The sequence below is a fragment of the Sorex araneus genome, chromosome 2 (genome assembly GCF_027595985.1).
Source record: "Sorex araneus isolate mSorAra2 chromosome 2, mSorAra2.pri, whole genome shotgun sequence".
NCBI classification, from domain to species: Eukaryota; Metazoa; Chordata; class Mammalia; order Eulipotyphla; family Soricidae; genus Sorex; species Sorex araneus.
Window position 1 is genome coordinate 222,744,178 of NC_073303.1, and position 19,991 is coordinate 222,764,168.

Consider the following 19,991-nt stretch of genomic DNA (forward strand, 5'->3'; position numbering starts at 1 on the left):
CCCCAGGGACACACGGTAGATGTTCGTGCAGATTCTCGTGGATCCTGGGGGCCGGCGCCCAGCAAACAGCAGACACAGCCAAGCCTGGTCTCCTTTTATTGATCTCTGGCTATAGTAGGGTTCTGGGAGACCAAGGTAGGGGTGGGGGGGGGGCATCATCACATGCATCTCTGCCCCGCGCTGTGCTGGGTCAGGAGGGACAAGTGTCAAGGTGGCAGGTCTCAGAGACCATGAATATGGAGTCACACCACCAGGGCCCACTGTACAATGCATGGTTGGTATTTACATGGAAGGAGGGCAGGGCTGGGGGGAGGGGCCACCCCAGAGGGCACGGGCAGCACCCGGCGGGTCCCCACCCCACGGTGCTGGGAGGGGAAGGGGGAAGATCGCCTCCATCCACCACACAGGATCACTGGATCCACTCCCCCCTCACATACCCTGCACCCCACCCAGCGGCCCTCCCGCCTGCACCCCTAAGAGACGTCCTCCGGCGGGGTGGGGGGGAGCTTCTCCAAGCACTTTACAGACATTGGTCGGATGGGACCTCCCGCCCCGGGGGGTGGGGAAGGAGGCAAAAGGGACTCAGGCCCCAGAACCTGGGGACCCTAGGAGAGGTCTCCTCAGGCCCTGCTCCCACTGGCTCCTCGCCTCCCCCCGGTGCCATTTCAGAACAGGAGAGAAGGCAGGCGGCTGGGGGTGGGCCGAGGCGGGGCGGAAGCAGTGCAGGTGTGGGGCGAAGAGGCTGCCCCTCAGATCCCAGGCCCTGAAGGCACCCTCTCCCCTCCCCACGCAGAGGGCTCGGAAATCCCCCCACCCCACCTCACCCCACTTTCGAGTCTGTTCCAGCCCCTCCCAGGGGAAGGAAAGGAGGGCCCAGACCTGCCAGCTAAGATCTGGGTGGGGGCTGAGGGAACCCCCAAAATGTATTGCTTAGAAACTTGGAGGCCAAAAGGGTGGGGAGGGCCTGGGGGCTGGCAGCTCGGACCCCTGCCCCAGGCGTCGGGAAGCCTCCGGGAGGCCCTCCTCAGCCAGCCCTCTGGCTGTGGGGGGGCATCCGGAGGCAGGAGGATGGGCACAGTGACCGTGGGAAGCCTGGAGCACCCCAGTCTTGATGCCGGGAGGTTGAAGTGCACCCCAGTCTCTGGCGTTCGGCCTTTACAGGGGTGATCGGTTCTGTGAGCTCCGTGCTCCCTTGGAGCAGATGGGGGAGCCGGTCCCAATGGATGGTGCTGATGACATCGGACACTCTGCACTCGGTGAGGACCTGGGGGAAGAGGGAGATTGGGTGGGGGGTGGAGGTGCATCGGGCTCCTGCCAGATTTCATCTCCATTCAGAACCCGCAACTCCAACAACGCCCTGCAGGGGGCGTGCCCGGCAAGGGGCTGAGCAAAGCGAGCCCAGCCATGGCCAGCTGACCTCAGCAGAGGAGGTTCCTTAGTCCTGCTGGCAACGAGTGTTCCAGCTCCCAGGCCCCAGGAGCTACGTCCTTTCTGGTGTGGGCTGTGGTTCTCTTTTTTGGAGGAGCGGGGTGGGGGTGACACACCCAGACATGCTCAGGGGTTACTCCTGACTCTACATTCAGGAATCACTCCTGGTGGTGCTGGTGGGGGAGGGGTGGGAGCATATGGGATGCCGGGATCGAACCCGGGACAGCCACGTGCAAGGCAAATGTCCTACCCGCTGTACTATGGCTCCGGCCCCAGGAACTACCTCCTTTCTCCCTGCAGAATCTGGGCCAGGAGCAGTAGGAGGAATTCCCCACTTCCCACTCACTCCCTGCTCAGTTCTGTGTTCACTGACTCCATTTTCCTGCCTGGAAAGAGGGAAGGAGCCCTCACCCTACACACACACACACACACACACACACACACACACACACACACCAGAGCCCAGGGCTGACTAGAAGGGGCCGCTGCCTCCGCCCCCCAGACCCCAGGCACCCCTCACCTGGGCCGGCCCCCCACTAGTCCAGATTCCCATTCTGGTTGTGCTCATCTTCGGCTGGGGAGGGCAGCGCCTCCTCCTCACAGGGGGACAGCTCATCGATGGACATCTGGTTGGTGATGCCTGCAGACAGGACATCAAGAAAGTTGGGGTGGTAGTTTTCCCCGGGACCCAAGAAGTATGTTTGGGTAAAGTAAGCAGCCTGGGCATGATTCTGCCTTCCTGCAGAGCTACGGTCAACCCACACCCCTGCTCCAGGAGGGCCCCCTCAGCCCTGCGAAAACCCACCGCCCTCAACTCCCACACTAAGGCAGACATTTCCCCGCTTGGGATCCCCAGGACCCCCAAACCCGCGGGACACCACGCTCAAAGCACAGTGTGAAAAAGGCTCCCTTGGGGTATGCATTATGACTGCCCGAATCCTCCTTCAACACCCCGTTCTGGACAACCCACATCAATCTGCTGGTCAGTCCTTCCTGTGTCTGAGTCTGAGCAGCTCAGACTCTCCCCAGTGAGAAATTCGGCAGGGCTGACTCAGGGCTTAAGGAATATGGCTGCACTCCTGCTCCATCGGCCGCCCTCCACACAGAACTGGTACCCACAGAACACCTCCCTAGAACAGCCTCACAGAACCCTGCCACATAGAACCACTCCCCACAGACCCCCACCCCACAGAACCCCGCCCCACAGAGCCCCTCCATACAGAACGGCTCCCCACAGAACTCCTCCACACAGAACTGATCCCCACAGAACCCCTCACACAGAAACAGCTCCCCACAGAACCCCTCTCCACAAAGCCCCTCCACATAGAATTGGTCCCCATAGAACCGCCCCCTACACACACAGAGAATGGCTCCCCACAGAACCCCACCCTAGAGAAACCCTCCTCACAAAGCTCTCCACACAGAACTGATCCCCACAGAACTGGTCCACACAGAACCCCTCCCCACAGAACCCCTCCCCACAGAACCCCTCCCCACTGAAACCCTCTCCACAGGGCCCTTCCCCACAGAACCCCTCCTCACAGGGCCCCTTACTACAGAGCACCCCACAGGCTCACCCCCACAGGATCACAACCACTCCCCTCCCCATGGGACCCCTCTGTGGCACCCACCACTTGCTGCCCGTTCCTTCCACTTCTGCTTGTTCTCCTGAATGTATTTGGTCCAGGTGGAGCGAAACCTGACCACGTCAGGGTTCGGGTCTCCCACTTCCACATCCAAAGAAGCTTGGCGCCACTGGAAGCTAAACAGGGAGTCCCCCACCCGACCCCAGAAGTGAGACCCAGCCTGCTCCCACTCACCTCCACAGCCCTAAGTATGGAGGGGCTGCGAGAGTTGGGGGGAGCTGTCTTTTTCTTTTCCCTTTGTTAGGTGCCCCCCATGCCAGTCCCTGTCCCTCTTCCCCATCTTCACCCCCTCCCTCTCCACACCTTTCCTCCTAAGAAGTAAAAACAAGATTAGCAAGAGGCAATTCAGTCAGAGCTAAAGAAAAGACCAAAAAAAAATAAAAACATGGCAGAGGAGAACATGGGTACAGACCACATATGAGGCTCCTCCTCCCACTCTTGGGGGTGACAAGCAATCAAGGGACACCTGGGCTTGGAGTAGCCTCGTTCCCCACTCCCAGAGCAGGCTTGTGAGCCCTCACTGTGAGTGGTTACTCTTAGGGCACCCAAATCCCTCCCTCACCCCAGGATCCGCCACACCTCACCTGGGCTGACTTTTTGACTTGGAGTCATCATCCGTCTGAGGCTGGACACTCTTCTCAGCCACATCGGTGAGCACAGAGAACGTGGGCTCCACGATGAAGTCGATGAAACCTGCAGGGAGGTGGTGGGGCGGGGCACGGGGAAGAAGGGAGGTGTCTCAGCTGGAGGGCTTGGTTGGTACGGCCCTGTGCCTGGCTGCATGGAAAACAGGCTAGAGAGCTGCCGTGGGCCTGAAAACTCCCCAGTGGGACTTTGGGGTGATATCTTTAGACCCCAGAGAAATTCCTCACTCACAGCACCTGGGCCTCTACTACCCCAGAATTCCAGGCTCTGGTCTCTGCAGGAAGGATAGTTTTGAGGGACCAAACTGGATGCTAGCCCAGCCCAGGCCCAGCCAGCATCCCCTCCCAGGCTCCTGTAGGAATGGGCACTCACCAATCTGGGACTGAGCCACCAGGGTGGAGGAACGATCGCAGAGCGGAGAGAACGGCAGACCCAGCTCGGCCTCCTTGTCACCCTAGGGGCAAAGGCAGGCATGGGAGGAGGGGGGAAGCTGGAGAAGCACTCCCGACTCTGGGGTGAAGCTCACAGGGCAGGGCATTGTGGGAAGAGAGGCGTTTCTGTGGTGTTGGAAATGAGCCGGGTGCAGTGGAATGCCACAGTCGGTGACTGTTATTAAGCGCTGAGGATAATGACGGATTGTTAGTCCATGGGCTTAGGGTCAGGTCAGAGGCTGCAGAAAGACCTGGAGTAGGATCAGGGCACCTGGGGAACACAGGGGAGAAAAGGGCCCATGGGCAGTGGGTGGACAGAGCGGCCACACTACCTGGCGAAAGAATTCCTCCATGAGGGCTTTGGTCCAGCGGCTGTGGACTGACCACTGCTTGGTGGGGTGGCTGATGTCAGCGGCGTGGAGCAGCAGAGAAAGGGCCTTGGACTTGTCAATCCTGGTCCAGGAAAATGGCAAGGCAGGGGAGACTGAGTTTTTAGGGGAAAGAAACCCAGAGCTTTTCCCTGACTTCCCCCTCGGGTCATTCCAACAGAGCCATACACCCCCATCCTGCACACGGGGGCACACTTGGCACGCACAGGGAGCAGCCCGGGCTGCAAGACGCCCCACGAAACCTCTCAGGCGCTGGCTGTGGGATGGGGAGCAGGGGACTTAGAATTTCCATCTTTCATTCTCTCTCCGTTCTAAAGAGAAATAATAACAGAATCTGCCACATGGAGTTATTCTGAGAATGAAACGACAGAAATACATAAGTATCTGGAAGTGTTTCTGGCATTTAAATAGTGCTCAGTGGATGTTATCCACAACTTGATTATTATAATTATTGTTATTATTATTATTCTCAACGGCAACACGCTGACACCATTCACCCTCCCACACACACACACACCACACATTAACACACACCTTCGGGACAGGCACACAAACAGTCCATTCTCTCTCACCCACGTTTATATACTCCCACCCACTCACAAGCAACGTTAGGTGTGATTATGTCATTTGTACTGTGCTTTAAAAAAAAAAAAACGCATACAACTCTCCCAATTGCTCTGTGAGAGTGGGAATTGATGGCAAACTGTCATGAAAAGGGACCGGGAGGTGGGGGGGTGGGGGGAGCGGGGAACATATCCTGCTCACATTTCATAACTGAAAAATGAGTTCAGAGGGTCTGATGTTTTCCCCACCGTTCCAGAGTAAGCCTGTCCTGAAGCTTCGACACCATGTCCCTCCTAGGACCCTCGATCAAAGCACTGCCCAGTGACCTGGCTTCCCAGGCTGCTTCCATCCACGGCCACATGCACACAGGTCAGGCACAAGTTCAGTTATATGCACATTCGAGCTCCTGGCACACCCGTGCCCTCTGGGTCTGCCTCTCAAGCCACACACCCCTCTAGCCCGGCCCCAGCCGCACACCCAGGCGCCACCTTTCCAGCTGCTGCAAGGCCGTCTTCATGGTTTTCACTTGCTGGAAATGGCAGGACATGTCGGTGGCCAACACCATCTCAATCACCAGCGCTCGCAGCTCACTGAACGGAGAGACCGAGAGATGCCATCAGATCCCTCCGTCACACACAGCCCGGAGTGGGGGGGGTGGGGAGATCTGTGAAGGGAAGGTCTCATAGGGATGGCCACTCCCAGCTTCTGCTTACACAAACTCATCCTTTTTGAGGTTGATGAAAATGTTCATCTCGTCATCCTGCATAATTCGGAAGACGGAGCTGATGTGGTGATTCTCCAGCACAGAGCGGTCGTTGTACAGGATGGCACATTCGGACCTGCAGAGTGGAGCGTCGCCGGGTCCAGCCCCCTGGGAGTATGGAAGCTGCTCCCTCCCCAGCCCAGCCCTGCTGCCCCCCCCAGGACACCCCCTCCTCCCCTCACTTGGTCTGGATGTGGAAGCTGTTGGTGGTGCCTGTGTGCTCGTAGTCGTGGATTGCTGCAGCAAAGATTATGGCCAGGACCTCAATCTCTGACAGGCAGTGCTGGGGGAAAGAGACGGCCGGTCAAGGAGTGGAGCGATAGCACAGCGGGGAGGGCATTTGCCTTCCATGCAGCCAACCCAGGTTCAATTCCCAGCATCCCATATGGTCCCCCGAATACCAACAGGTGTAATTCCTGAGTTCAGAGCCAGGAGTAACCCCTGCGCATCGCTGGGTGTGACCCCAAAAAAAGCAAAAAAAAAAAAAAAAGATGCCAGTCAAGTCCTCAAAGCTCACACACAAGCCCAGCCCCTACGTTCTTCAAGCCAACGTGAGCCAATGCAGCCAGGAACCTGTCTCAGCTTCTCCTGCCCTCCATCCCAAAGGACTGCATTGCCACAGAACCTCAGCCCTGCCCCTGAAGTCAGGGCCCGCAAACCAGGGAATTCTCTAGTGTGGGTAAATTCAACATGCCGCTGTAAAGGCCCCAGGATGCCCATGGAGAGGAGCTAAGGAGAGGAAAGTGGAAATGGGATAGAGTCTACGCTCCTTGGTGCTTCAGCCAGAGCATCCCAACCCAGGGAGGTCCGTGGGCACCTACCACCATCCCCGTGCGGAGCAAGACGCAATGCACTGTCTGGGTGACATCGGCTGCGTGGATCTGGTTGTGGTAAGGGTTCTTGTACTTCCCATAGCCTGTCTCCAAGGCCTCCAGGAAACTCATCAGGAATACAGTGGGGATCTGCAGGAGGAAGGAAACACTCGTGGAGGCTCCTGCAAGTGACAGATGGGCCGGCTGAGATCAGCAAAGCCCTCTTTCTCCTAGGGACACGACCCCGGCTCTGCAGCCAGGGGAACCCGGACCCAGCTCCAGCCCCTCAGTGTGACCTTGGGCAAGTCATGATTCTCCTGTGCCTCAGATACTTCCTGCAGAGTGAGGCAAATGGCATCAATCTTAGATTTAATGAGCTAAGTACAAGGCACTTTGTCAGTGTAAAGAGTGGGCGTACTTATTATTTTCCATGGGATCTTTAAGAAATGGAAATAAAGCTTCCATCCTCCCTAACTTCAAACCGCTCCACCCCATTCCCAGCCCAGTTCCACATAGACAGTCTCAGAAGCAGGGGAAAGAGTAAGATGACCTAGAGAGAAGCCTTCTGGTCAGAGGTGGACCACCCCCTCTTCTGAGAAGTGGTCCCAGACGACTAGTTCCAACACACACACACACACACACACACACACACACACACACACACACACACACACACACACACACCAAGAGGCACAGCTTTGCCCAGTGCCTCTCAATTCTGTCTCTGAATCCATCCTTGGGGTGTGTCTGTCTCCTTCCCTTGGGAGGGTCAAGGCCCCCAGAAGGCAGGGAAGGTGTCTTCACCTGCCCCTGTGTTTTCCAGGACTGGACGAGTTCAGGACTCGGGGTAACTACAGCAGATATGAACTATAGTGGCAAGACAGAAGATTCATCAGTCAGACCCTAACAGCCTCCACCCCCACCCCTGGAGGGCTGTGCCCCAAATTCAGGGAATTTTAAAGGACTGTTTCCATGACGACTACCCTGGCTTCTGTGTTGCCATGGTGCCCCTAAAAGGAAGGAAGGGGCGGCGCAGGGGAGGGGCCGGGTGCCCAAGACAGGAACACAGGAACACTGGGTGCCCAAGACAGGAGCTTAGGAAGGGCGGCTGCAACTGGGGCCCCGGGCGGGAGAGACAGGAAAGCAACCAGCGCTGCTCTCTCTGCCCGCAGCAAAGCAGACAAAACAGTTGAACCCAAGCCCAGGCCACTGCTCTTGGGGTCTCCCAAACACATTCCTTCCAGCTAAGGACACAATTTAATCTGGGATATGTCTGACAGCCGCTTCAAAGAAACGGGCTGGGGAAATGTGTCCAAGAAGATCTGCTATTCTTATCCTGGAGGGCAGGATTCGAGGGAAGAAAATGAAGCTGCAGGAGCTCCCTGAGGAGAATTCCAACTGAGCACATTGGGAAAGTTCTAGAAACCCTCTTGGGAGTTCTTGTACAAAAAGTCAAGGGTCAAGGAAAAGCTGACACACCACTAACGTCTCGGAGGGGAGCGGAGAGAGGCTGCAAGCGTTCAGGAACTTCCAAAGCCCTGGCTGGGGCCCGTGCCTCCAGCTGGACTTCTCTGCCCCCGCGGCCCCTCACGACATGCCCTGCACTCTACTATCTACTGTCCACCCCACCTAACTGACCAAACATCCCCACTGAGGCTCTTGTAGCCTGCCTCACGCTCCATTTTCTTTTCTTTTCCTTTCTTTTTTGCTTTTTGGGTCACACCCGGTGATGCACAGGGGTTACTCCTGGCTCTGCACTCAGGAATTACTCCTGGCGGTGCTCGGGGGACTATATGGGATGCTGGGAATCGAACCCAGTTCAGCCGCGTGCAAGACAAACACCCTCCCTGCTGTGCTATCGCTCGGGCCCCTCACACTCCACTTTCAAGTTTTTTTTTTTCTGAAGAAAAGCCCATCCAGATGCTGCCCCTCACAGACAAGCCCTCCTGGTGTGGGATCTGGCGAGGATTCTTGGAGGAGAGGGGAAGGGGGAGGGGGCACGACATTGGGTGGTCGATTCAGGGCTCACTGCTGGCTCTGTGCTCAGGGATCCCTCCTCACAGGACTCAGGAACTGTATGCGGTGCCGGAAATCCAACCCAGGCCAGCACCCTACCCACTGCACTGCACTCTCTCCCCCTCCAGGCCCTGGCGAGGCGCCTAATCCCCTCTTCCTCTTGCTGGCGGTGACACTGAAGAGTCAATGGGATGCACACACCACCCTCCCCTCATGTGACTCTGCCCAGCTTGGCCAGGAGCTGGTCCCCTCCAGAAAACAGCCCGGGGACAAACCCTCCCTGGCCCCACTGAAAATGGCGACTCTAGCCCCCAGAAATCAGCTGACAATGTCTGGGCTCCAGCAGGCACAGGCCACACAAAAGGCCACTGACACGGGAAGGTGAACTCCTGGCAAAGGCAAAAATGGATAGAACAGGTCCCGAGAGATAACACAGCGGGGAGGGCGTTTGCCTTGCACGGGTGGACACAGGTCCATTCCCTGGCATCCCATCTGGTCCTCCAAGCCTGCCTGGAGTAATCCCTGAGCACAAAGCCAGGAATCAGCCCTGAGCACCACGGGGTGCGACCTCCAAAACAGAAAAGAAAGAAAGGAAAAGAAAGCACAAAATCCACAGTGAGAGGGTGCAGACGAAGACCTTTCCCTGAGGACTAAGTGGAGCCAGAGGTTGGGAGCGCAGCAAGGGAGAGACAGCTCCTTCCAGGGCGGGCCTGGGCAGAGCCTCCTGATGCAGCCACCCAGGGCAGCAGCCTGGGACCACCCCCTCCCCGCCCCCCGGCAGTTCTCTGAGAACCAGAGTGGCCAGCCTGGAGAATCCATCCAACCTTAAAGCGGCTGATGAGGTTGTGCCGAGTCAGCAGCTCAAACACGATGGTCCTCAGGGCATGGTCTTCGGCAGCCCGGTTCAGGGCGAAGACATCGAAGCACCAGCGGTCCAGGTTCTATGGACAAACAACAGAACTGGGCAGGCGGCCTCCAGCATGGAGCCCTCCTGCCCCCCAAACCTCGAGGGCAGCCGTGAGGCTTCGCAAGGGTCCCTGAGATTCCAAGGGGAATGAAGTGGGCCGCTTCTCTCCCGGAGCCTCTGTCTGTCTGGGAGAGGCAGGAAGGTGGGGGCTCGCCTCTGAAGTAGGCACCCACTGTCTGGGGGACACGGGAATGAGGATTAAAAGGGAAAGTGAGAACCCGGGAGAAAGCCTAAGCCGAAGTACACGTGCCTCACACGTGTCATGTCCTAAGGTGGACCCCCACCTACCGTCAGCACCCCTGAACCCTATAGAGAGTAAAGGAAGGCAAACAAATCACCGCTTTAGCAGAGTTTGAAAGGCCCCAGGGCCCTCCCATCCCCCCAAACTTCTCCTTTCTCCCAAAACCCAGAGATTGGGCCGGAGGGATAGCACAGCAGGTAGGGCGTTTGTTTGCCTTGCACGCTGCCGACCTGGGTTCAAGCCCCAGCATCCCATAGGGTCCCCTAAGCACTGCCAGGAGTAATTCCTGAGCTCAGAGCCAGGAGTAACCCCTGAGCATCGCTGGGTGTGACCTTAAAAGCAAAAAGGAAAAAAGGAAACAACAGAGATTACCTTGAGACAGTTAAGGACAGCGGCGGAGTGAGTGGGGCCGACGGAGGTGTACGTTCTCCGGAACATCCTAGCGGAGAAGAGCGAAAAGACCCCAGGTGTAAAAGTAGGTCTGGGGAGTGGGGTGGTGTCTGGGGAGTGGGGTGGGGTCTGGAGCAATCCAGAGCTGGTGGAGCCTGAGGGGAAGCGAGGGGGGGGGCTGGGAAAGGGGGACGCGGCCAGAGGCAGCAGGAGCCCGAGGGTGCACAAGGCTCACCGCTCCACAAAGATGCCCGCCTGCACCGCATGCACAATGCTCCGGAACTTGGGCTTCTCCTCGGCCCGCCGGCCTTTGGCCCGGGCCTGCTGGGTGAAGGTGGAGGCCAGCCAGTCCCGCACCTCTGAAGGCACTGCGTCTGACCGCAGCTCCTGCAGCTCGTCCTCCGTGTCCAGGATTTGCCTGAGAAAGGGAGGCACAGAGGAAAGATTGTGATTGAAGTGATTGAAGGCCCCAGGATCCTCGCTGGGTCCAACACACGCCAGGTGTCCCTGGCACGCGCCTCGCTCCCAACTGGCCCTCCCTTTCCTTCTTCTCTCCCTCCATCTCCTGGTCTCTGCGTCACTGTCTCGTGTGTCCAATAAAGAAACAGGTGAGGGCTGGAGTGAGCACAGCGGATAGGGCGTTTGCCTTGCACACAGCCGACCCGGGTTCGACTCCCAGCATCCCATAGGGTCCCCTGAGCACTGCCAGGAGTAATTCCTGAGTGCAGAGCCAGGAGTGACCCCTGTGCATTACTGGGTGTGACCCAAAAAGGAAAAAAAAAGGTGAGGGAGAGGGGAGGGAGTCTGGGAGTGTTCGCTCAGACACGAAGTACCACGGGTCGAGAGAGTTCGACAGCAGAACCATCGGGCCGCAGAAATGAAATGCAAGCCCCGTGGAAGTCTCCTGTTTGTTTTTGCTTTCACTTTGGGACCACACCTAAAAGCACTCCAGGAACCATATGGTTGTCAGGGATCACACCTAGGCCCCCCGCAGGTGAAGCAAGCGCACAGGCCCTCTGAGCTGTCGCCCTAGGCCTGAGTCATTTGGAAAGGTTCGCAGAGCCACATTAAAAGTCAAAAAAAAAAAAAAAAACTTGTGAAATTAACTTTAACGAAACAATTGAGTCAACCGAATAATATGCCCAAAATAGCATCCTTTCAACCACGGAATCCGCATGAAATATCCGGGGGGGAAATATGCAACACTCCTTTTTCCTCTGTCTGAAATCCAGCCTGGACCTTCCTTACACGTGCATCGAAATCCCAGCTCACGCTTGCCAAGTTTCACGAGCAGGCCCCGTGACGCCTAGACTGGGCCCTGGCGGGTCTGGAAGATTCTACACCCAGAAGGTCTGTGAGCGGGGAGGCCCCCAGCTCCGCTGCGGTCCTCGCTTAGGGGTGTCCACCGTCCTGTCTCTCTGCCTCTTTCTGCCCAATGCTTTTCCCTTCCTCTCGCTCTTCCTGGCTCCAGGCCTGGCCCTCTCCACCGCAGCCCCCTGCCTCCCCCGGAGGAGGTCCGTGTGTCTGTCTGATCCCTTCCTCCTCTCACCGGAGTTCCCCTCCCGGACCCCAGCTTGCTGTTCTCACCGCGTCTCATCTATGTAGACAGCCTCCAGCAGGGATGCCGTGTACTCCAGGTTCTTCTTCAGCTCCTCAATGTTTACCTCCCCGTTCTCCAGCTGTTTCACCATGTAGCGCAGCCTAAGGGGTGAGAAATGGGAAGGGGGGGGCGTGGAGGGGGTGAGGGGACAGACAGACAGACAGCAAGATGCTTAGGTGCAACTTCTTGTCCTGAAAACCAGGCGCCTTCAAATAGGGGATGTTTTACAGAAGCTGCCTGTCTTTCGTCAATCACTTGCTAGTTGAACAGGAACCATAATAGCTGCGAATGGTTTTCATCCCAGACTACGGCCGCAGAATTGTCTCAAGCCCTAAAGTTGAATCCCCACCTGATTTGGAGCCCAGAGTTCCCACTCACCTTCGAGAGGATGACCTCTCAACATCCCCCCACTATTAGTCAGAAAACTCTGGCTCAGACGCCCCCGGCCCAGCAAAATCAGGGGTACACGTTCCCAGAGTGGTGTTTTAAGAATGATCTGAGGGGCTGGAGGAATAGCACAGCAGGTAGGGCATTTGCCTTGCACGTGGCCGACCGAGGTTCAAATCCCAGGATCCCATATGGTCCCCTGAGCACCGCCAGGGGTGATTCCTGAGTGCAGAGCCAGGAGTAACCCCTGTGCATCGCCAGGTGTGATCCAAAATAAAAAAGAAGGCAAAAAAAGCAAAAAAAGAGAATGATCTGAACAACCAAGAACTGAAAATACTTTATTTCCCCCATGGGAGAGGGAGCTCTAAGATCACCAGCAATCAAAGTGTCCCCCCGGCCCCTGCCCTCCCCCCCATGCCAATCCCACCCCCCAGATCCTGCCACTGCTTCTCCGGGCCATGAATAGGAGGGAGGGCGGGGACATGCCCACAGCCCCTCTGTCCCTGGCAGGGCTGGCAAAGGCACAGAACAAAGACCAATCTGAGTGCTTCGCCTGGCTTCCCTCCATCCAGGCAGAGCTAATGGATTATGATTCCAGAATCCATCAACCAGGACAAAAGCAGAATTAACCCGTGCCTTCCTGGAGCTGTGCCAGAGAACCCCGGGCTGTACCAGGCCTGGCCTCTGCCTCAAGCAACCTCCCCCGAGACCAAAGGGGGAGGGGAGGGGGTGCGTGAACAAAGCCAGGGGCTCTTCCTCAATGGACGCCGTGCCTGAAGGGACAGCCCCTCATGTTTTGCACTCTCCCGGATTCCAGGGGTCAGCTATTCCCAGAGAAGGTTCTTAGAAGTCCACTCCCCGCAGGCACAGAGCAAACAAGGCCCCGACTTCAGAAGGTGATTTCTAAAGCAAGCAATTAAACATCCCCTCTCAGGCTCCTTCCACCAGGCCTGCCCCTCCCGCCTACACTGAGATGGGGTGAAAGGCCGTGGCCATCACAATCCCCGCACTGTGAGGGGCTTCAGAAACCCAAGGTCACCAGCGAGGCAGGGAGGAGCAGAGAGTGAGTCAGGGACCAGCGGCTGAAATTAGCAGCAATTCCCAGGGATGCCCGGGAGGAGGGAGAACAATGGCATTCCTGAACTGAAGCGGGCTCTGGAATCCTGGGGTCTCAGCAGCTTTGGAGCTGGGGTGCCCAAAATAGCCAGCCAGGAAGTGCCGCGGGCCAAGTCTCACCTCAGGCACAGAGGAGCACTGCAGCCCCCAGACACATCGACATGTGGCATCTATGGCAAGGTGGCAAGAGCTGAAGGGGTCGGAGGGTGCAGCTGGGATGCCACCGCGGGCCAGCTCCCCGCCGCTCCGCCTGCCTCCCCAGCTACCCCACTGAGGCGCTTCATAGGGAGACACAAGAAAGAGTCCCAGAGTCAGCGGCTGAGGCTTCATTAGGGAGAAGGAAGAGAGGCCGGATGGCATAAAAGTGCTTCTCCCCGGAACTCAGCCAGCGTCCCCCAGAGGGCTGGCACGGAACTGTGGGGCTCAAATGCAAGCTGGGATCTTCTCTCTCTCTCTTTTTTTCTTTTTGGGTCACACCTGGCGATGCTCAGGGGTTACTTCTGGCTCTGCACTCAGGAATTACTCCTGGCGGTGCTCAGGGGACCCTATGGGAATCGAACCAAGGTTGACCACTTCAACAGGGTTTGAACGGGGTTCAGCACGTCGAACAGGGTTGACCCTATGGGAATTGAACCAGGGTCAACCAGGGTGACGTGCAACCACCCTACCCACTGTGCTATCACTCCAGCCCCTGAAATCTCCTCTCTTAAGGGTCCCCGAATTCAGGAAGTAGGGTCTGGGGTCCAAGCCACACCCCCCACCCTGGTCCCCCTCCCCACTCCCAATCCTGTAGGAATCTTCCCATTTTGATCAGTCCGTGTTATAGCCCACAACTCTGCCCCCTCTCCCAAAACACACACACACACACACACACACACACACACACACACACGTTCTCCAGTTTCTCTCTGAACCCTTTCCTGAAAGGCTCCCCAAGTGAACAGCCACGCCCACGGGCCTCATTTGCATGCATTCGCATAATCTCGAACAATGCTGCCAGTTCTACATTTTAAAAAGCACTTTCTCCTACATTATCTCATTTTATCCTCACAATGGGCCTAGAGCAGGAGGGAGGTGGGGGGAGCTTGGCTGTGCCTATTTCCAGAGCACAGACTGGGCTCCAGCATCTGTCGAGGGAATCCTGAGTTCAAATCTGCCTCTTCTTGGACCTGGTCCCTTGACAAGTCACCGATTCTATAATTGTTTGTGTTTTCACCTTGATTTGTTTTCTGTCCCTTCCCCTCATCTTTGTCGTTGTTGTGGACACTATCAGCACCTTCCCAGAGTCACACCCCGACTGGGGAGGTTCAGGAGACCAGGAACCCATGGGGATGGCCAATGGCAGTGCACTGGGATGGCACCATGGTGCCAGGAGGAAGGACCACACTCCTTCCTAAGCCACTAAGTCCCAGCCCCAGAACCCTGGTCACTCAATTTTAACCTCTCAAAAGGTGACCTGTGGACCGTTGGCATCAGAATAACCCAGCAAACCTGGTTTTCTAAATCTCACAGCATATCTGTTGAACCAGAATTTCTAAAGGCATATAATCCAGGGGTCTCTGTGTTTTTTCTGTTACCTGTTGGGGCTACGCCTGGATCAGGGGCTACTTCCAACTCAGTGTTGGGGTCAGAGTGAGGGGATGGGGAACAGCAGTGCTCCCAGGGGTACACAAGGGATCATGCTATGGGTGGAGGTGGGGAGGCAGGAAACCCAGGCCTCCAGCATGCAAAGCACATGCTCAGCCCATAGAATCACATCTCCAGCCCTGGCAATCTGTAGTTCCAACATCTCCAATGATTTTCGTGCGCACTAAAGTTTGAGAAACTTTATCTTCGAGCTTCATCTGTTAAGGGCTGCTAGTATGAGAATTTATTTATTTATTTGTTTGTTTCTTTATTTTGCTTTTTGGGTCACACCAGGCAATGCTCAGGGGTTACTCCTGGCTCATGCACTCAGGAATTACTCCTGGTGGTGCTCCTGGCGGGAGACCATATGGGATGCCGAGAATTGAACCTGGGTCAACCGCATACAGGGCAAATGCCCTACCCTGCTGTGCTATTGCTCCAACCCTAGAATGAGAATTTAAAGAAATAATGTATGAAAAGGCTTGGCATGGCCTTTTAAAATTCCCACTGTCTAATACTCCTGGTCACATAGTTCAAGGCCAGATCACCAACATGACAATAACATGAGAATAATCTCTGAGGGTGAGACACGGCTTCAGCTCTCTTAAGTCCAGTCAGGCTATTCCAATGCACACCTCGAGAACCCTGGTATACTACGGGTGATATACCTGTGATAAGAACTAGAATGAACTAGCCATCGAGGGCCTGCCCGGCTCACACCTTCCAATCGAATCAGTGCCTGCCTTTTCCAACCCACCACAGGTGAAGAGAGTGTCCAGTGTGGATAAAGGCTAGTAAGTAGAAGTGTTAGTAACTGTGATCTCTCCTTTACTGTTCCAACCTCATTTGAAGAAGAGGTGAAGTGATTTGTCCAATGTCACACAACTTGTCCATCTCCAGTTAGCAAGCCCATAATTCACTTTTGGTAACCTGACCCAATCCCCAAATACTAAAGGTTTGGTGAGGGGGGTGGGGTGGCGGGGGATGTGGAAGAGCCTGGGACTGTCACCAGCTTGGAGAGAGGTTGAACTCTCCATGCCAGGAAATCGGGGTTCATGAAGGCTTGGAGCCTGCTCACCCGTAGTGACGGCACTGCCAGAGGCGTGTTTATCTTGGCAGCTACACTCGGAGTACACAGTACGTGCTCAATAAATGTTCATTAAGCAAATAAAAAGGAAAGAGGACAGAAGAATCAGGTGCAGGGCTCTCTGCCAGAGCACACTGTCGAGATCTCTGAGCCAGGGTTTCTGAAACTCGATTGAAGAGTCTGGGGAGAAGACGAAGGTTGTAGGCTGACTTCCAACACACGCTCCCTCTAAGTTCCTCCAGCCTCCCCCTCTAGAGCTCACCCAGCAGTTCTTTACAATCATTGTTGAAATCTGAAACGCAAGACCCAGAAGAGGCAGCAAATAATAATTAATATTAATAATTAATAATTATGGGGCTGGAGCAATAGTACAGCGGGTAGGGCGTTTGCCTTGCACACAGTGGACCCAGGTTCGATTCCCAGCATCCCATATGGTCCCCTGAGCACCGCCAGGGGTAATTCCTGAGTGCAGAGCCAGGAGTAATCCCTGTGATTCGCCAGTGTGACCCAAAAAGAAAAATAATAATAATAATAATAATTATTATTATTATTAATAATAGTATTATAATGGGAACCTGACTAGGTTCAGTATCTAGAAGCATCTAGATACTGAATTTCACCCTCCCAAAGTTACATAACTCCCTCACCCAGCACTGCCCCTGACTCTTCAGAGATAGGGTTTCGCCCCCACCCTGCGTCCTCACTTGACCACCTTTCTGCAGGAAGTTCTCCCTCCCCACACACATTCCTCTGGTTCTGCCCTCACGGAACCAGACACAGGATGGTCCCCTTGCCTGCAGAAATGAATGCTCCGACCTGTCCTCATCAGCCTGGAAAATTTCCCATCGTTCTATCCACCTCCCCCCAGCCTGTTCCACTAACACCACTTCTTTCTCCTTGACCTTCAAGTCCCGGCACCACAAGAAAAGCCTGAGGCTCAGCCCTTGGAAGGCCTGTCTCTCCTCAAGTCTCCAAGGTCTCTGCTCCCAGCTAGAAGAGAACACTTCTGGCAATAAGAACCCCAATTCTCCATAACTGTAGCATTGTAGCACTGTCGTCCCGTTGTTCATCGATTTGCTCAAGCGGGCACCAGTAACATCTCCATTGTGAGACTTGTTGTTACTATTTTTGGCATATCAAATATGCCACGGGAAGCTTGCCAGGCTCTGCCGTGCGGGCAGGATACTCTCAGTAGCTTGCTGGGCTCTCCAAGAGGGGCGGAGAAATCGAACCCGGGTCAGCCGTGTGCAAGGCAAACACCCTACCTGCTGTGCTATGGCTCCAGCTATTCTCCATAACAGTTCTGTTTATTTCTTTGGATCCCCCTATGACTGATAACCTGGGGACGGGGGAGGGGGGATCGTTCCAAAGCCCTCCGTGACTTCCAGCATCATGTTTCCCCCAAAAGATCAGTGTATGTAAAGGACAGGACAGGATACTCCCAAGCCAAGCCAAGAGGCTGAAAGTTATAAGAAGAATCCTAGTTCCCTTTGGGCTTCTTAAGACAAGGCAAGCCGACTGGAGCGACAGTACAGCAGGTAGGGCGTTTGCCTTGCATGCGGCCGACCTGGGTTCGATTCCCAGCATCCCGTAGGGTGCCCTGAGCACCGCCAGGGGTAATTCATGAGTGCAGAGCCAGGAGTAACCCCTGAGCATCGGTGAGCATCCCCCCCCCCAAAAAAAGACAAAGATCTCAGAGGAGATGAGGCCCTAAGGATACCGAGGTCCAGGAAGGAAAGAGAGTGGAGAAATTTTGCTAACTCAAGTGTCACCCCAGAGGAAGTAAGGGACCGAGAAGGGAGGCAGGTGAAGGGCAAGAGAGAAGGGACGTAGAGGCGGGACTGTTAGATCCCGAGCCTCCTGCTTCACCAGTCTACAATTGGTGGTCCCAGGCCACCTCTCCTGTCCCCTCCTCACCTGGCCCTTCCTTCCCTGCCTTCCTCGTCCCCGGTGCCTACCTGAGAATGGGGCCCTGGAGGTGGCTTCTCTGCACGGGCACAGCGTTTGCCATGGGAATGGAGCAAGATTCCGCCCCCCAGGACCTCGGGGCCCTAGAGGGGACCGACTCCCTCTTGGGCCCCTGACTTCCTCCTCCAGTGTAGGCAGAACTGAGCTGCTGACCCAGAGAGAGAACTTTTGGGGAGGGACCGAGGAGGGGCCTGGCCGGAGGAAGGGAGGCCGAGGCCCAGACGCAGCCCACGGGCACTGGGTGAGAGGCTGAGGGGGAAAGTTTCACATCTGAATCAGACGGAAAACAAGAATCCGTTCTCAGAAGAATCCCAGAAAGGACAGAAATAGCACAGGCCAGCCCCTTGCTCGGAGGAGGTGGGGCTCTTCTCTGCAAGGAGCCAGGGGTGAGCGGGAGGCGTAAGGGTGCAGGGTAGTGGGCACCCCTGGGGCCCCGCTGCCCAAGTCTGGCGGGATGGGGTGGGCCCCTGCCAGAGCACACCAGAGGGGCCAAGGTGTATGCAGCTGGAGAGGGGTGGGGTGGGCGTGGGGATGCTTGCAGAAGACTGGGATGGGATGCTTCCCTAGGGACCCGCTCTGCATCACCACACACACACACACACACACACACACACACACACACACACACACACACACACACACACTCACTGAATGAAAGTCAGGACTTCCTCATGGAACCAAGAGGTTGGGCAAGTTACTTTTACACTCCCACCCCCAGCTTTCTCATCTGCAAAACAGGGAGTGGGCGCCAACTGGGAAATCACTGGCGACGTCAGCCCCGTGGGAGGACAGCAGGGAGGGGAAGACCCCGGGAGGGGGGAGGGGGAGCTGGCGGGGTGGGGTGGGGGTGTCTCCCTCTTCGGCTGGCCGGGAGGCCTGAGTTCAGGTTGGGAAGGGGGGGGGGGGAATTGGCCTCTGCGGCGGGAAGTGGACGTGCGCAAGCAGACCCGGCCCGCCTCCGGATTGGCTGTGAGGTGACGTCACCCACACCAGGGCCTTGGGGCCGCGATTGGCCAGCTGGGGTCCGGGGCGGGGCCGGCGGGAGAGCCGGGGTGCGCCCCCCTCCAGCGAGCAGAGATCCCGGCTGCGCCCTCCTTCCGGCGGGCTCGGGGATGCGGGCTGGTGCGGGCGGCGGAGAGTGGGTCCCCGGGGAGAGAACGGGAGAGAGGACACAGCGAGAGGACGCGGGCACGCGGCCAGGACTTTAGGACGGAGAGTCATTCTGTCCCTGCCCCACCCCCCCAAAAAAAGCAGGGAGAAATTAAAATATCTCGTCTCTGAGCCAAAGCTTTGAAGGATTATCAACAAATGAAGTTCGGGGACCTGCTGTTTCTCAGCTCCGCCGAGTACTGAGACAAGAAAAAGTGGCCTTCGACAGGCGCGGGAGGACTGAGGCTGAGCTACCCAGAAAACGGGCTCAAGTCGTTCCTCGATGGACAGGATCTGGGAGCCCTGAAGCAGGCTAGATCAAAATCAGTCTCTCTCTCTCTCTCTCTCTCTCTACCTTTCTCTCTCTCTCTCTCTCTCTCTCTCCCTCCCTCCCTCTCCCTCTCTCCTCTCTCTTCCCTCTCTCCCTTTCTCTCCCTTCTCTCTCTTCCCTCTCTCCTCTCTCCCTCTCTCTCTCTCCTCTTCCTCCTCCTCCTCTCCTCTGTGCTTCTTTCTCTCCTTCTCCTCTCCCCCTCTCTCTTCTCTCTCCCCTCCCTATCCTCTTCCTTCCTCTCCTCTCTCCTCTTCTCTGTATCTCTTTCTCTCCTTCTCTCTCTACCCTCTCCTCCTCTCTCTCCTCTCCCTCTGTCTCTTTCTCTCCTCCTCTCTCTCCTCTCTCTCCCCTCTCCCCTCTCTGGTCTCTCTTCTCTCTCTCTCTCTCTCTCTCTCTCTCTCTCTCTCTCTTCTCTCTCTCTCTCTCTCTCTCTCT

The 19,991-nt window shown here is 56.3% G+C and overlaps 1 protein-coding gene across 1 annotated transcript in view; it reads right to left on the reverse strand.

The window, feature by feature from the left end:
- Positions 1–79: 79 nt before the first annotated feature.
- PDE1B (phosphodiesterase 1B) overlaps positions 80–19,991 on the reverse strand; it is a 32,066-nt gene continuing 12,154 nt past the window's right edge. Inside the window, exons 3-16 of the mRNA XM_055125755.1 lie at positions 11,880–11,993; positions 10,528–10,710; positions 10,275–10,341; positions 9,519–9,635; positions 6,688–6,828; positions 6,049–6,149; positions 5,817–5,942; positions 5,592–5,693; positions 4,483–4,603; positions 4,092–4,173; positions 3,659–3,767; positions 3,060–3,190; positions 1,949–2,068; positions 80–1,264 (exon numbers count right to left, since the gene is read on the reverse strand). Coding sequence (XP_054981730.1) covers positions 1,965–2,068; positions 3,060–3,190; positions 3,659–3,767; positions 4,092–4,173; positions 4,483–4,603; positions 5,592–5,693; positions 5,817–5,942; positions 6,049–6,149; positions 6,688–6,828; positions 9,519–9,635; positions 10,275–10,341; positions 10,528–10,710; positions 11,880–11,993 — 1,498 coding nt within the window. The 3' untranslated portion in view covers positions 80–1,264; positions 1,949–1,964. The remainder of the gene's footprint in view (positions 1,265–1,948; positions 2,069–3,059; positions 3,191–3,658; positions 3,768–4,091; positions 4,174–4,482; positions 4,604–5,591; positions 5,694–5,816; positions 5,943–6,048; positions 6,150–6,687; positions 6,829–9,518; positions 9,636–10,274; positions 10,342–10,527; positions 10,711–11,879; positions 11,994–19,991) is intronic.